Source organism: Mustelus asterias, chromosome 15, assembly GCF_964213995.1.
Source record: "Mustelus asterias chromosome 15, sMusAst1.hap1.1, whole genome shotgun sequence".
NCBI lineage: Eukaryota > Metazoa > Chordata > Chondrichthyes > Carcharhiniformes > Triakidae > Mustelus > Mustelus asterias.
The window spans coordinates 23,280,799-23,296,499 of record NC_135815.1 but is presented as its reverse complement, the minus strand read 5'-3'; the positions used below and the strand labels follow the sequence as shown (position 1 = coordinate 23,296,499).

General features: G+C 40.6%; 1 protein-coding gene across 3 annotated transcripts in view; it reads right to left on the bottom strand.

The window, feature by feature from the left end:
• LOC144504393 (apoptosis-stimulating of p53 protein 2-like) overlaps positions 1-15,701 on the bottom strand; it is a 74,571-nt gene that overhangs the window by 45,567 nt on the left and 13,303 nt on the right. For 2 of the 3 annotated variants that reach the window (XM_078229642.1, XM_078229644.1), the window contains exons 2-5: positions 11,511-11,658; positions 10,890-11,009; positions 9,550-9,626; positions 899-1,000 (exon numbers count right to left, since the gene is read on the bottom strand). In XM_078229642.1, the coding sequence (XP_078085768.1) occupies positions 899-1,000; positions 9,550-9,626; positions 10,890-11,009; positions 11,511-11,658 (447 nt within the window). The remainder of the gene's footprint in view (positions 1-898; positions 1,001-9,549; positions 9,627-10,889; positions 11,010-11,510; positions 11,659-15,701) is intronic. The other variant, XM_078229643.1, reaches the window with a different exon arrangement.

Genomic DNA, 15,701 nt, shown 5'->3' with positions numbered 1-15,701 from the left:
ATCATGGCTAATCTTTGGCTTCTACTCCACTTCTCCACCTGCTCCCCATTTGGGAAGCGACAACATGTGAGATGGATGGAATGCGAGTCAGGAGGCCAAAATAGAACAAGCGCAGATATAATGATGGAGGAGGCTGCAGAAATAGGATCAGTGAAGAAAGAAATTAAGGATTTGTTTTACCAAGAACAAAAGATATTGAAATCATTTGTGATAGAGGACGGAAACAGTGGAAGTCGATGGGATAAGGGTGACAGTGACCATGATTTGGTTCAGGGCAGAATGAGAATGACAATCATAGAAATCATAGAAACCCTACAGTACAGAAAGAGGCCATTCGGCCCATCAAGTCTGCACCGACCACAATCCCACCCAGGCCCTACCCCCATATATTTTACCCACTAATCCCTCTATTCTATGCATCCCAGGACACTAAGGGGCAATTTTAGCATAGCCAATCAACCTAACCCGCACATCTTTGGATTGTGGGAGGAAACCGGAGCTCCCGGAGGAAACCCACGCAGACACGAGGAGAATGTGCAAACTCCACACAGACAGAGACCCAAGCCGGGAATCGAACCCAGGTCCATGGAGCTGTGAAGCAGCAGTGCTAACCACTGTGCTACCGTGCCGCCCTTTTGGATAATGTTTTGGATAAGGTCAAGTATGCATCGTTTGCAAGTCAAGAAGCCAAAAGACGGTGTCCATCTGGCAATGTACTGGAAATTCAATCACTGCAGGCAAGAGAAGAAAAATAAAGTTTTAAGTTCTGTCATCATCGTGAGGTACCAAGGGGAGATCAGGCATTTCACCACTCAGAAGTGAGGCAAAAAGGAAAGGAGAGAAAAAAAAAGAGGAATTTTGGACTGATCTCATATGGTTTTAGTGGCTATTTATGTACCTTTGTTGCAAGCAGTTGCTGCTGGGAATCAATTTGCTGTTGTTGCCGAGTTGCCATTTCCTGCAATTCAGCAAATGTCATATCCATGCGTGGCCCACTAACCTGCAAACAAATATTAGGAAAACAGTATTTTAGATCAAACTTCCAACTTTGCTTAGCATAGACTTTAGCAAGAGCAACTACAGCTCTCTCACCTTCACATTATCTTTCGCAATTTAGCTGTCATCCCTCACTTTCTGATCTCCAATTCCTGCTTTCGGGCCACATGACACCCTTCCACTTTGAAGCTGCTTTCTACACCTATTACCTTTATAATCGAGGAGCATCCTCCAGATCTTTTTATCTTTTTCCAGCTTTTCAAAAAATGAAACCAGAACAACCATTGATGCTTGTATTTAGCAGACTTGCTGCATAACCCACTGTACTTGGTCAGTTTTATAAATGCATTCGTTCATTTTCCATTTCAGGTACTGGGTTAATGCCCTATCTTTTTCGAGATATCAATATTAACAGTTGTCTATTGATGCCATTTGTTTTTACCTTAAACTGATTGACCGTCTCTCCCCTTTTCCAAACTTTTCAAACCACCGTCCTCCACATAAACTTTAAGGGAGAGTATTGCACTTCTTTTAATAGTTTTGTTCTCCTGTCTATAACTGATTCAATGTCTATCCTGCTAAACACGGCTTCAAATTATCCCATAGGCATGAAGTACCTGTGTCATCTGGCAAAGTTATGTACCCTCATTCATGGGCTGTTTAAACACTGATCAAATGGCTCAATCCCACAGTAAGGACTTTAGATGGTGAGTCATCAACATTCACCTTCATGATCCCTCTGAAACTGGCTGCAACTTCAGAATTTAGTGTAAGTGCAGATTGATGCACGAATTCTGAAGTTGTGGTCTGTCGCTCACTGCTCCACCATAGTAAGAAGTCCAATAGGTTTATTTGGTAGCATGAGCTTTCGGAGCGCTGCCCCTTCATCAGGTGAGCTTCACCACAAGCTGCACTGTGCCTCCTTTACCCACCACCTAAAGTCAGCAGTGAAATCAGCTGATCTGGTCAGAACTTCTCATTTTCCACTCTTGGACATCAGACCTTGCTCTTTCAGATATAACTGGATTTTTTTTAATGGTAATCTGAGCAATAACTATTATTAACCAACAGTTTTGGTTTTGAAAAATGATGCTATGTTTGTGAGCAGCATGGTGTCACAGTGATTAGCACTGCTGCCTCATTGTACGAGGGACCTGGGTTCAATTCCAGCCCTGGGTGACTGTGTGGAGTCTGCACGTTCTCCCCGTGTCTGCGTGGGTTTCCGCCAGGTGCTCTGGTTTTTTCCCACACTCCAAAGATGTGCAGGTTAGGTGGATTGGCCATACTAAATTGTTCCTCAGTGTCCAAAGATGTGAGAGTTAGGGGGATTAGCCATGGTAAATGCATCGGGTTACAGGGATAGGATAGAGGGGAGGGCCTGAATGGGATGTTCTTTCGTAGAGTCGGCACAAACTCGATGGGCTGAAAGGCCTCTTTCTGCACTGTAGGGATTCAATGGTTTAAAATGTCTCCATTATGACTAATTACTATACATTTTAAACTAAATTCTGAAATAATTTTTAAAAATTTCTCAGTCAGCAGCCAGTGTCCTGACTTTGCTGCTGACTGTAAAATTCAGATTGACATTCAGACATCTCCTCTTGGTAACTAATGATAAAAGTAACAATTATCTGTGAGAGGTTAAAAATGGAAAAGTCACAGGACAGCATGCAGAGTAGCTAGTGGTGAACCAAAGAAATACGATTGAAATGAAGGTGGATGATAACCTATACAGAATAAAATCAAGGGAAAGGAAGTCGTGTTTTAAAAAGTTAAATGCATGTATTACAATGCAGAAAGAATTAACCTTAACTGAGGCAACTGCAGCAAATACTTTACATCTTGTTAACAGGCCAAAAGGGTGGGTGCTGCTAAATCTGGCTCTGAGTAATAAAATAAGATTAATTAGCTAGATGTGGGAGAGAGTCTTGGGTGTGGTGAGGCAATATAAATAAAAGTTTAAGATTCCATTTGAAAAGAAAGTCAGCAAAGAAACCAGAACTCAAGACTGGGTTAGGGCATACTCTAGAAAGATGAGGATCAAGCTGGGTGAGGACAGGTGGCGTGATAAATCATTTACAGGGCTATGAGGCAACAGTGGGTTATGTTGAAAAAAAGAAATTTCAACATACAGTTTAAGTAAATAACATTTAGTAAGGAAACAATTAGTTTCAGGATAGCATGGATAATTAATGGTCTCAGAGTCAATTAAAATGTCCCTATGAGGACTAAGAATAATAATGTATATACTGAAGGATTAAATTCGAAGAATTTAAGAATGAGGAAAACCAAGGGAAAGCCCAAAGAAAAAAGTTTAACCAAATAAAAAAAGGCAAGACATTTGCAAGTATATCAGATCAAAGATAATTGTTAAAAAGCAGGGTTAAACCTGAAAGGAGGGAATCGTTAATTTCTAGAGTATGGTCAAAAAATGGCAGCAGCTTTCAATGACGACTTTACATTACTTCAGTCAAGATTATCACAGAGGTGGTGAACTTGAAGTGACAGTGATATTTTCATGCATAAATGGAAAATTTTAGGCAAGTTAATTAGTATCCTAGAAATATGAATGAGATGAGATAGGAATATTTTAGGCCTTTTTAAGAGTATGATGTATGCCAAAAGATGAGACAGTGACCAATATAATGCCCATTTTTAAAAATGGAGATAGAGTTAATCCTGAATCACTGAATTGTTACGGCACAGGAAGCCATTTGGCACATCGTGTCTGTACCGAATGAGCATGATGACTTAGTACCATTCTCCTACCTTTTCCCCATACCCTTGCATATTGTTTCTATTCAAATAATCATCTAATGCCCTCTTGAATGCTTCAATTGAACCTTCCTCCACCATACTTCCAGGTGCATTCTAGACAGTGTGAAAACATTTTTCTCAAATCACATTTGCTTCTTTTGTAAATCGCTTTAAATCTGTGCCTTCACATTCTTGATCTTGAGCAGGAACAGTTTCTCCCAATCTACTCCGTCCAGCCCCCTCATGATTTTGAACACCTCTATCAAACCTCCTCTCAGCCCTTTTCTCTCCAAGAAGAACAATTCAAACCTCTGCAAACTATCCTCATAACTGAAGTTTCTCATCCCTGGAACCATTCTTGTCAATTTCTTCTGCACTCTCTCCAAAGCGTTCACATCCTTCCTATCATGTGGCACCCAGAACTGGGAGCTAATAAGAGTCTGGCGTAAGTTCAACATGACCTCCTTGCTCTTGGATTGTATGCCCCTATCAATAAAGTAAGCTTTCGGAGCGCCCCAAAACTAGTGGCTTTTGCTACCAAATAAACCTGTTGGACTTTAACCTGGTGTGGTGAGACTTCTTACTGTGTTTACCCCAGTCCAATGCCGGCATCTCCACATCCTATCAATAAAGCCCAGGGTACTGCACATTTTCCAAACTACTCTCTCCATCTGTCCTGCTACCATCGATGATCTGTGCACATAGAACACCTAGGTCTCTCTGCTCCTTCACCCCCTTAAGAATTATGTCCCTTATTTTATATTGTCTGTACATGTTCTTCCTACCAAAATGCATCACCTCACACTTCCAGATAATTATAGGTCAGTTAGTTTAACTTTTTGGTAGAGAAAATTGTGGTAGAGTCTCTAAGGGTGAAATATAACAGATGTAGTGTATACGGACTTCAGGAAAGCTTCTGACAAAGAACCACAGAGATCATTAGAAAAAGTTTGGGTTATGAAATTAGGGAAGGAAAACAAATTAGATTAAAGAGAGTTTGAAGAGATAAAAGAGATCAAGTCCAGAACTAGCGGTCATAGTTTGAAATTAAGGCGTAAACCTTTTAGAACAGATGAGGACAAATTTCTTCACCCAGAGAATCATAGAATCCCTACAGTATTGAAGGAGGTCATTCGGCACATCGAGTCCTCACCAACCACAATCCTTATTCCCGTAACCCCATGTATTTACCCTGCTAATCCCCCTGACACTAAGGGAATTTAGCACGGCCAATCCACCTAATCTGCACAACTTTGGACACTAAGGGGCAATTTAGCATGGCCAATGCACCTAACCAGCACATCTTTCGGACTGTGGGAGGAAACCAGTGCACCCTGAGGAAACCCACGCAGACACGGGGACAATGTGCAGACTCCGCACATAGAGTGAATGTGTGGAATTCACTACCACAGAAAGTAGTTGAGGTCAAAACATTGTGAGATTTCAAGAAGAAATTAGATATAGTTCTTGAGGCGAAAGGGATCAAGGGATATGAGGGGGAGGGGGGAATCAGGATATTGAATTTGATGATCAGCCATGATCAAAATGAATGGTGGAGCAGGCTCGAAAGGCTGATTGGCCTACTCCTGCTTCTATTTTCTATTTAAGACTTAAGTGTAACTTCTCAGAGGAGTTTGAAGTAGGCAGCAGTGTCCGCATAGAATTCACCCCTGGAAGCCACCTCTGTTTACCAATGACTTGGATATCATCCTACATGAAGTGGTGTTGAAATTTGTAGAAAGCATAGTTAATTACAACCAAAGGAACTACAAAAGGATTATAACACGGGAAAGCAAGAGATTAATCTGCCACTTAGAAAAAAAATGGTTGCGATTACACCTTAAAAAATGTTATCAGGAAAAAAAGACTAAAGTAGAAATACCACCAAAGCCACAGAAACCAACATTAAACTCGCATGGAATGTAACTCCCTAGCCTCGAGGTTCATAATGCTATCTGCCTAATATAAACATCTGTTTGTTATTCAGTAAACCTAAACTGTTACCATGGCAACCAAGAAACCACTATAAGAAGCTTCTTTCTTTAACCTTTCTGATCGTCTTTACTTTACACTATAGGATCCAGTATTAGCACAACTGATTCTGCTTGTATTAAACTTGTATCTGACAATGCAAAAGTCACTCTTTTACACCCCAATATTACTTGTTCATTTCAAATTCTACGGTAAGTGATTAAAAAAAATGTTAAACAGAGGTAAACAAATAACGAAAAGTAACTCATATCTTGTGTCAATTGTAGGGTTTCATCTTAAAACAGTGTAAATCAGTCCTAGTCCTAGTAATCATTAATCATAGTTCCACAGCAAGCAACAGAAGATGAGATAAAATAGGGAGTTGTGGATCTGCAAGATGCCTTCCCAACTATTGTTCTGATCTCTTGTTTAAAAGCTAATGCTGGATATCTATGCGAATTTCACTCAAGCCAATGCTGACTTCAAAAATTAAACTGAAACAACATGCTATCAAATATGTCAAACTGCATCTCAAAGGTTCAGAGTTCAATTTTCAGTTTGTGCTGAGGTAATTGAGCAGGTATACTGCAACTGGCCTCAATGCAGACTTAGGAAAGTAAAAGAAAAAATCAACTGCTTCTGTTATCCAGTCATTTCTATAAGATTGTACTTGTACAACAAATAAAATGATAATGGTTTCCAATTAAATGTGACAACACACATAAGAAAATAGACAACTAACTCTCAACAGCAAGAATAGTTCCCGTGGGGAGATGCAGCAGCACCAACAAAAATCAACAGCTTCAAGATTGGTAAGAAGAAGACCAGCATAAAAAAAGGTTTGCGGACAAGCACAATTATATGAATACATGACTTGCATAAATTTGCTCCCCGAAGATTTCTTTGGTAAGGTTCCAGGCAATGATCTCGGCAGGTCTCTGCTGTTTCCCAACTTATTTTAACATGCATGGATACAGTGCATCCAGATTCATCAGTTTATCAATTATCACCCCTCTTTCCATCTTAAAGGTCTTCATATCTTCTTTGAATATTTCTTCCAATGTCATGTCCCACCTTGTTAACCTCCTTGTTAAGTACTAACACAAAGCTACTATACAATATTTTTGCCATTCACTACCAATAGCAATGAACAGGGTGACATTGGAATCATGCAACCTATGCAATTAAACAAATAAAATGAAATAACACCCATACAATTTTTTTGTTTTATCCATTCAGGAACATGGACATCGCTGGCTAGGCCAGCATTTTTATTGCCCATCCCTAATTGTCCTTGAGAAGGTGGTGGTGGTTAGCCACCTTGAACTGCGGCAGTCCTTGTGGTGTAGATATCACAATATATTTCTAAGTTAGGATGGTTTATGGCTTGGAGGCAACTTTGCAGGTGATGTGCATTCGCTGCCTATATTCTTCTAGGTTGTAGAGGTCATGAGTTTGGAAGGTGCTGTCGAATGAACCTTGGTGAATTGCTGCAGTGCATCTTGAAGATGGTACACGCTGCTGTTACCATGCTTCAGTGGTGGAGGAGGTGGATGTTGAAGGTAATAGAAAATAGGAGTAGGCCAATCAGCCTTTTGAGCCTGCTCCACCATTCATTTTGATCATGGCTGATCATCAAATTCAATATCCGGATCCCCCCCCCCCTCATGGATAAAGGTTGCTTTGTCCTGGATGCTGTTGAACTTCTTGAGTGTTTTTTGAGCTGCACTCATCCAAACAAGTGGTCAGTATTCCATCACACTCCTGTGCCTTGTAGATGGTGGACAGGCTTTTAATATAGTGGCCTAATAAAAGATAAGGGTCCCAAACAACTCCATGGCTGTGCAGTAGCCCAAGAGTTCCCATTCCAGCCATGCACAAGTTGGCACCTGCATAGCTGTGCAAAAATGTTTGAGAGCTGCATATTTAAATAAATTGCGCATTTTTTTAAAAATTGAGAAAATGTTGGTCCCAAAACAAACATTTGCATGCAGTCTCTGCAGGGCAAAAATGTTCCTGACTCCTAACAGTGAAGTTGACAATTATCAGTTTTGCAGTACTATACATTTGTCAAATAGAATCAGAAAAAAAAGATAACTTTCAGGTGCTAATCGAATATAAATATTAATTTCCTTCAAGGTGCTGAGTGCAGGGAGAAAGTGAGGAAGGGAGAAAGCTGAAAAGGGTCAGAGGAAGAGAAAGGGAAAGGTAAGAAGATGGATAAAGGGTGAACTGCATTTCATAACTGACCAGGGAAGAGCAGAGGCATAAACCTCTTTCACTGGGAGAATAAAGAGGTGACATGGGCAGACCGATAGCAAATGCCCAAGTAGTACACACGAGCACACACACACCATTGTCTTTTTCTTGAAAAAAGGAACAAACCTTAGACTTGAAAGTAATCTTTAAGTATTAAAATTATATTAGCATTCTATCTGCAACTTTTCTTTAACAACTCCAAAATTTAATTTTTCCTTTCAACTATTCAAATCCATGAAGGAATTTCCTTCTAGCCTGAGCCATCCCAATGCACAGAATACTGACAAAACTCAACAGTCTTCCACGTGAATCTGGTAGCTGAGGAACTCCTATTTTGTTGTGAAATGCCAATCAAGCTCACAGATCTTACACAGAGTCCTGTGAAAGAAAGGTGCCTGACAAACTCAAAGCAGAAAGAAAAAGTATTGTGCTCCATTGGAGGATTCGCAAATACAAATCAACTGTGATATTTTTGGCCTCAGAGTTTCAGCTTAATGGAGATATGAGAAACATAACCATTGGTTTCAAATAGTGGCACTCAATCATGAAGTGGTTCAGGTCCATCTCAAATTTTATGCCGTTTTTGATATCAAGAACTAAAATGTCCTAAGGACTTCAAGGCAGACAGGTGAATTTCAACATGATGAGCAAAGAGTAATATTTTCAAGTGCATATAGAAACATTACTACTCCCAGCCAGAATAGGAATGATCGAGTGATTGCCTCTTTAATCACACCCGAAGACCCACTGCAAGTGGCCTGGATTGATTTTACACACATTATGTAACTATCCTCTTACTCAATAATTTTTCTGGAGAAAATACTCTGCTTTCACTGGGAGAAGTGGCTGCAGTTTTGATTATGGGTGCTGTTTTCTCGAGCTTGTACAGATATTCCTTAAATAAAGTATGTAGACTTTGTCAACATGTATGGCTGAGTGTTTGCTGTGAGTTGCCATAAGTGTCATCCCATATCACTGGCTGGCTGACTTGGTCCAACTCACTGGCTGGCAGAGTAGAGTCAATAGAGACTCTGATTTTTTTTATCAAAAAGAATGTTACTTATAGAATTACATAGAACTCGTCACCACAAGTTTAAAAATAAAATCTATACAACAATGGCCATTAGATGCTTGTGTGAGCCGTGATTATTTCATACCTTTACAGCACAAGTGGAATTTAGTCTACAAGTTAAAAGTGGAATTGGTATATCTAAAATATAAATATTTTTCCAAGTTTAACTTAAATTCATAGTGATGGATTGGACTAGTACTTGATTTTTGCTTCAATTGTGGCAAAATAGAAACTGCTGTACTCTACTATTCAACTCTATTAACTTCCTTGCTCGTACTCTACATTTCATTTCCTGCTGGGCCACCTAAGCATTGAGAGATTTTATCTTATTTCTTGCAACAAACACATCATTAATAAAAAGTTGAAATTCAGGAAAGCAAAGCCAGTTTATATGGGGAAATGTGACAGAAGCAGAAAAATCACCAGGAAGAGATTTAGAATCATAATACCACACAACAAAGGTTAGGCTTCTCAAAAAAAGTGACTCTATTTACCCCATTTTCCATCTGTCTCTCTGTAATACCCTGGACTCGGTTTCTCTTCAACATTGGATCCTGGAGTCTCAACGAGCCTGTGGAAAAAATTGTTATTTTAAATAAATAGTGGTTACATGTGGCACACAGAAAAGTAATTGTGTTCAGCAACTGTGATTTCGGACTCCACCCAGAAACCATTGTTTGGCAGAAACAAAGAGTTTCATCGTTGTACAACATTTTGTTCCCAGTGCAATCTTAGTGGCTCTGGATAAGGGTAGATGTTGCATTGAAAGTGAAATATTAAAATTCACAGCAAGCTGAAAAGGGCAGGAGGTAAACATTAACAGATCAAGTGGAAGAGAAAATGAGAAAGCAGGGCTTTGAAAAGAATGGAGAAGCACAATTGTAGCACTGAAACTGGAGAAGTGGGATTTATTTTACGTCACTGTTTAGTTTAGCCGTACGACAAACACAGATCTGTGTGAGCATTAAGTGGCTTAACAAAATACCTCTGAATTCAAACTTAACAACAATAGATGTCTAACAAAATTGACAACAGCGGTATCTAGCACTCCAGATTTGAAGATATCATAAATACAGGCAAATCATCGATTTGGCACAATCTCATGTACACATAAATAAATGTTGCTGACTGCAGCACAATGTAAACACAACGACTTGGTAGACAACAGGCCAGGAACATCAGAAAGCTCAGCTCTAGTACATCAACTCTCCAATAAAAGCATTCAATTACACTTGACAAATTGTAGAGATTTTAAATTATTCACTAATTAATCCAGCATTTCTCTGTGCATCTAGTGAAAATACATACATCAAATGAGTTTGCATAAGATGAAAATAATGACATGAAGGAATCATGTCATTAGGAAGTATTTTACCATTCCTATTCTACTAAATATCTAAATAGATACAAAATACCCTCGGGAGGCTTTTGTGCCAATGAACTAAAATAATTACATACTCATGAGCAAAATAATATATGTATACTTCTCCAGAAAATATATTAGCCAGTCAGTCATTTGAAAACTTGCATTAAACCTTTTATGTAAAAAAAAAATCAAACGGTGGTGCAGCCTTTTGCAACGAGCATTTAAACACCTACGTAGTCCCCCAAGTTGCACCTTTACTTGATTTACTTGTTCTGCTTTATACAAACCTGTTTATCCACTAAAAAGTAATTCCAGAAGTAATCAATACACAAAACAAAAATATGAAAAGTGAGCTGGAGCCATTCAAAAATAAACTACCAATGGAATACAAACTAACCTGAAAATTATCTGACTCCAGTCTACTTAACGTCCCTCAAATTTGTTGAACAAACGTAACACAAATCTTACCTGCATCCCTTGTAGTGCTTGGTGGACGTTCATGACGCAGGTAGAAACAAACATCATTTCTCTGCACTCCCCACTGTTGCAGAATATCATATATACGCTCGTTATCTGCTATGGCACGTTCTACAAGGAAAAACAATTAAATTACTTCAGTTAAACATGACTGTCTACTACTTAGAAAATTTGTCTCCTTACACAAGGTACAAAATATCTATTAATTTCACCTACTGCCTTTTAATTCCAAACCAATTAAACAGGGCTATGGTTTAACATTCCATCCAGAAAAGGTACATTTTATGTAGCATTCTCTAAACTGGTAATCTGCCCAAAATAAAGTTCTACAGTCAAGACAAGCTGCTATCTGCCAGTTCATGGTACATGTTAGTGCTCCCCAAAATTCATGAGTAAACTATCTCAAGTTAACTGGTTAATTTATTTTGTATTTGCCAATGTCTGATAATGTGCAACAGATCCATTAAATGTCTTCCTTGACTGAACTGACGTTCTGCAAAAAGATTGTTAAGTGTTGTGCTCCCAATAAAATAAAGCCAATGGTGGCTACTCAACCACTCGTCACGAAACAGCTGGAACATATCTGTGTTAGTTGAAACAGGTTTTACTTACCACCACCATGCCAACGTTCAGCCAAATAACAGTCCACCTCCCCTGGTTCTTTGCAGTAACCAACAACATCTCGACATGTGGTGTCTGGAGTGATCGGTACCTCTGTGTAATGCTGATCATTGTTGCTCAGGTACACAGTGAGAAACATCTATATCAGACAAAGGAAAAAGCTTTACTCAGATTATTTTTCCTGAACATTCCTATCTCCATAATGCGGCTCATGTCAGCCTTCATTTAGTCCAAACATCAAGCTGGTCCACAATTGTAAATTTATTCATGATCAGCATTAACCTGTTACGATGATCAATCAACAACAGCCTACTTCAGGATGTCAACCTATGACCTGGTAAATAAACTAAATATATGGTTACATTTATGCTAGAATTAATGATATTTTACAGATTTAGAATTTTGCATTATAGTTTCTGGATAGAATATTCAGCAATGGATATACATTTAATGAAAGCATAATACTTTTTAAAAATCTTTGAAATGTCACAACCTCTACTGATTTTTGGAATAGCATTTTTTTTGTTAAAAAATCTAAAATTTAAAGTTTTATAGAAGTTGAAGAACATCACGTTTTAGCCCTTCAGATTCACAGCTGAGCTCCATTTCACCACAACATCAAGGAGCAAACAGTTCAACAGGCTCCTCAAAATGTTTAAAAAGCAGCTTGAGCCATTGCTAAACTGGTATAATTTTGAGTTATATTATGCCCAGGCCTGAACAATGCTGGAGTTTCAGTATCACTTCACTAAAAACTGATTTGTATTAATCTCATTGCAAACTTATCCACTGCAGTGTCCCCCATTATGGGAGTGCGCACATAATCTAGGATGACATTTCAGTGCATCACTAAGATTCCATTGCGGTCAGAAGTGTTATTTCTGGACGCAACATCAAACATCATATACAAATATCCCATGATACGAACAGAATAGCAGGGGAATTCTGCCCCGACAATATTAATCTCTTGACTGATGTCAGTAAAACAGATTTTCCAGCCATCTGGTGGTGGGGCTGAGAAATGGAATTAGAAGAGAAGGTTTAAGAGGGATGGGTACCACTGTAATAGAGTGCACTGAGACACAGCTTCAGCCAAGTAAATGTCTTACATTTTGGCCACAGTAATTGCTGTTTGTTCAGAGACATGGATAAAAGTGTATCCAGAGCTTTGTCAGTTAACGCACACTCAAACAAAGCTGGTTTAGAATTTAACAGCTAAATCAGAATTTAAAATGCCACTGTCAAGTATTGCAAAGATCAGTGAATGAAAGGTTTGCAGTTTCACCAGAAGTATTTTCTACAGCCTATATGGATTAATGCAGAATGCCAAAAATCGGCTAATGCAGCTGGTGTATTTCCTGGATAAATATAGAGGTTTAGCTGAAATACAAACAAATCTTGGTCTTGTAGAGGATTAAGTGCCTCAAAACATTCTTGGCTGTGTTCACAGCAGGCACTGACATGGAATAGCTTACCCTCATTGGGGTGATTCATCACTTCAGAACAATGCTCATTTAAATAAGAGTTCTGTTTATGTTTTTAATATATTGTTAGTGGGTGTCACTGGCAAGATCATCATTTGTTGTTTACCCCAAATTGCCCTGAAGAAGGTAATTCAGGTGAGCTGCCTTATTGAACCCCAACAATCCATGTGGCGTGGGGGAACCCACAGTGTTGTTATGGAAGGAGTGCTGGGATGTTGACCCAGTGACTATGAAGGAACAGCGACATAGTTCCAAGTCAGAATGGTGTCTGGTTTAGGGGAGAACTTGCAGATGGGGGCGTTCCCATGTGTCTGCTGCCCTTGTCCTTGATACAAGTTGTAGATGATACAACTTGTGGGTCTGGAAGGTGCTCTTGAAGGAAGCTTGCCTAGTTGCTGCAGTGCATCTCATAGATGGTTCACAGAGCTGCCAATGTGCATCGGGGATGAAGGAAGTGAATGTTTCAAAGTGGTGGTTGGGATGTTGATCATGCAGGCTGCTTGGTCCTGAATGGTGTCAAGCATCTTGATTTTTGTTGAAGTTTCTTACTGCAGGATTCCCAGATTCCAACTCTTTGAAGTTGAATTAATTAAACTAAATCAAATGAGCTGACGGACAAAGTAAAAAGCCCAGCCTCTTAAAGGGGAACTGTCCAAAACAAAGACAAATCACAAATGAAACTTAAAACATCAAAACAAAATATGATTAAGAGGGTCAGTAAGGCATCTCAGTCTCTATGGTGCCTTAGTGGCACGGAAGGCCTCGATGGTGTTCATGGATGCACCATGCCTCCTCTGCAGGGACACCCGCCCACAAATGTAGCCAGCTTAGAGGGGCAAACAGTCAAGTTGGACGACCCCCTTGATCGCCTGCTGCCCGGACCTGCTCTTGGCAAGCTTGGCCAAGCCCAGGAGCCAGGATCCCTCTCCTTTTCGCACCAGGAGCCCGTAAATCAGAAGCATGAGGCTGAAGTACAAACAAAATTGTAACAAAAGGTTTTTTAAATAACCAAAAAAGGAATGCAGCTTAAAACAACCGATATATACATGGTCCACAGTTTCCACAGGATTGCAAAAAGTGCAGGTATCTTGGGAGTCTGTGAACTGATGCAAACTACAATTGTACGGGACTGCTGTGTGCAACATCCTCCACCTCAGGTCCCCGATGTTAAGGGGGAGGACCCCTCCGTAGAGGTACCTCTACCATCGAACGTCAACAAGATGCGTCCGGCCCTTGGGGCGTCATCCAGTCCATACTTCCGCCACCCAGCATGTCCCCGATCCTGGTCACTCCAGCAGCCACAGCCCATCCTTCTACCAACCACCTGAATTGGGATTTGAGGAGGAGTGGATTCCTGAGGAGTGGATTCCTGAGCAGCGGCTCCCTGATGATAGCCACTACTCCAGATGGGGGAGACCTGTGGTGCAAGTCGACCATGTTCCAGACTGCCTGCACTTGTAGTCACAGTATTTATTTGGCAGATTCAATTAATTCTGCTCAATGGTAACACTTCGGATGTTGTTGATGTGGGGTTGGCACAGTAAGAAATCTCACAACATCAGGTTAAAGTCCAACAGGTTTATTTGGTAGCACAAGCTTTCGGAGCGTTGCCCCTTCATCAGGTGAGTGAAGTGTTGGGTTCACAAACAGGGCATATATGGACTTAATTGCAAGATAATGGTTGGAATGTGAGTCTTAACAGGTAATCAAGTCTTTACAGGTACAGACAATGCGAGTAGAGAGAGGGATAATGACAGGTTAAAGAGGTGCAAATTGTCTCAAGCCAGGACAGTGAGCAGGATTTTGCAAGTCCAGGCCAAATAGTGGGGATTACAGAGTGTGACATGAACCCAAGATCCCGGTTGAGGCCGTTCTCGTGTGTGCGGAACTTGGCTATCAGTTTCTGCTTGGTGATTCTGTGTTGTCGTGCGTCTTGAAGGCCGCCTTGGAGAACACTTACCCGCCGGAGGCAGAATGCCCTTGGCTGCTGAAGTGTTCCCCGTCAGGAAGGGAACACTCCTGCCTGGTGATTGTCGAGCGGTGTTCGTTCATCCAATGTCGTAGCATCTGCACGGCCTCGCCAATGTACCATGCATTGGGGCATCTTTTCTTGCAGCGCATCAGGGAGACAACATTCGCCGAGTTGCATGAGTATGTACCATGTACCTGGTGGATGGTGTTCTCAGGTGTGACGGTGGCATCCATGTCAATTATCCGGGACGTCTTGCAGAGGTTGCTGTGGCAGAGTTGTGGTCGCTGTTCTCCTGAAGGCTAGGTACTTTGCTACGAACAATGATCTGTTTGAGGTTGCGCGGTTGTTTGAAGGCAAGTAGCGGGAGTGCGAGGATGGCCTTGGCAAGATGTTAGTCTTCATCGATGACATGTTGAAGGCTCCGGAGAAGATGTCGTAGCTTCGCCGCTCTGGATCAGTACTGGATGAAGGGTAGTAGGTCGGCTGTGTCCCGTGTTTGTCTTCTGAGGAGGTCAGTGTGGTTTTTCGCTGTGGCGCGTCGGAACTGTCGATCGATGAGTCGAGTGCCATATCCTGTTCTTACTAGGGCGTCTTTCAGCATCTGTAGGTGTCTGTTGCGTTCCTCCTCATCTGAGCAGATCCTGTATACATGGAGGGCTTGTCCGTAAGGAATGGCTTCTTTAACGTGTTTCGGGTGGAAGCTGGAGAAGTGGGGCATTGTGAGTT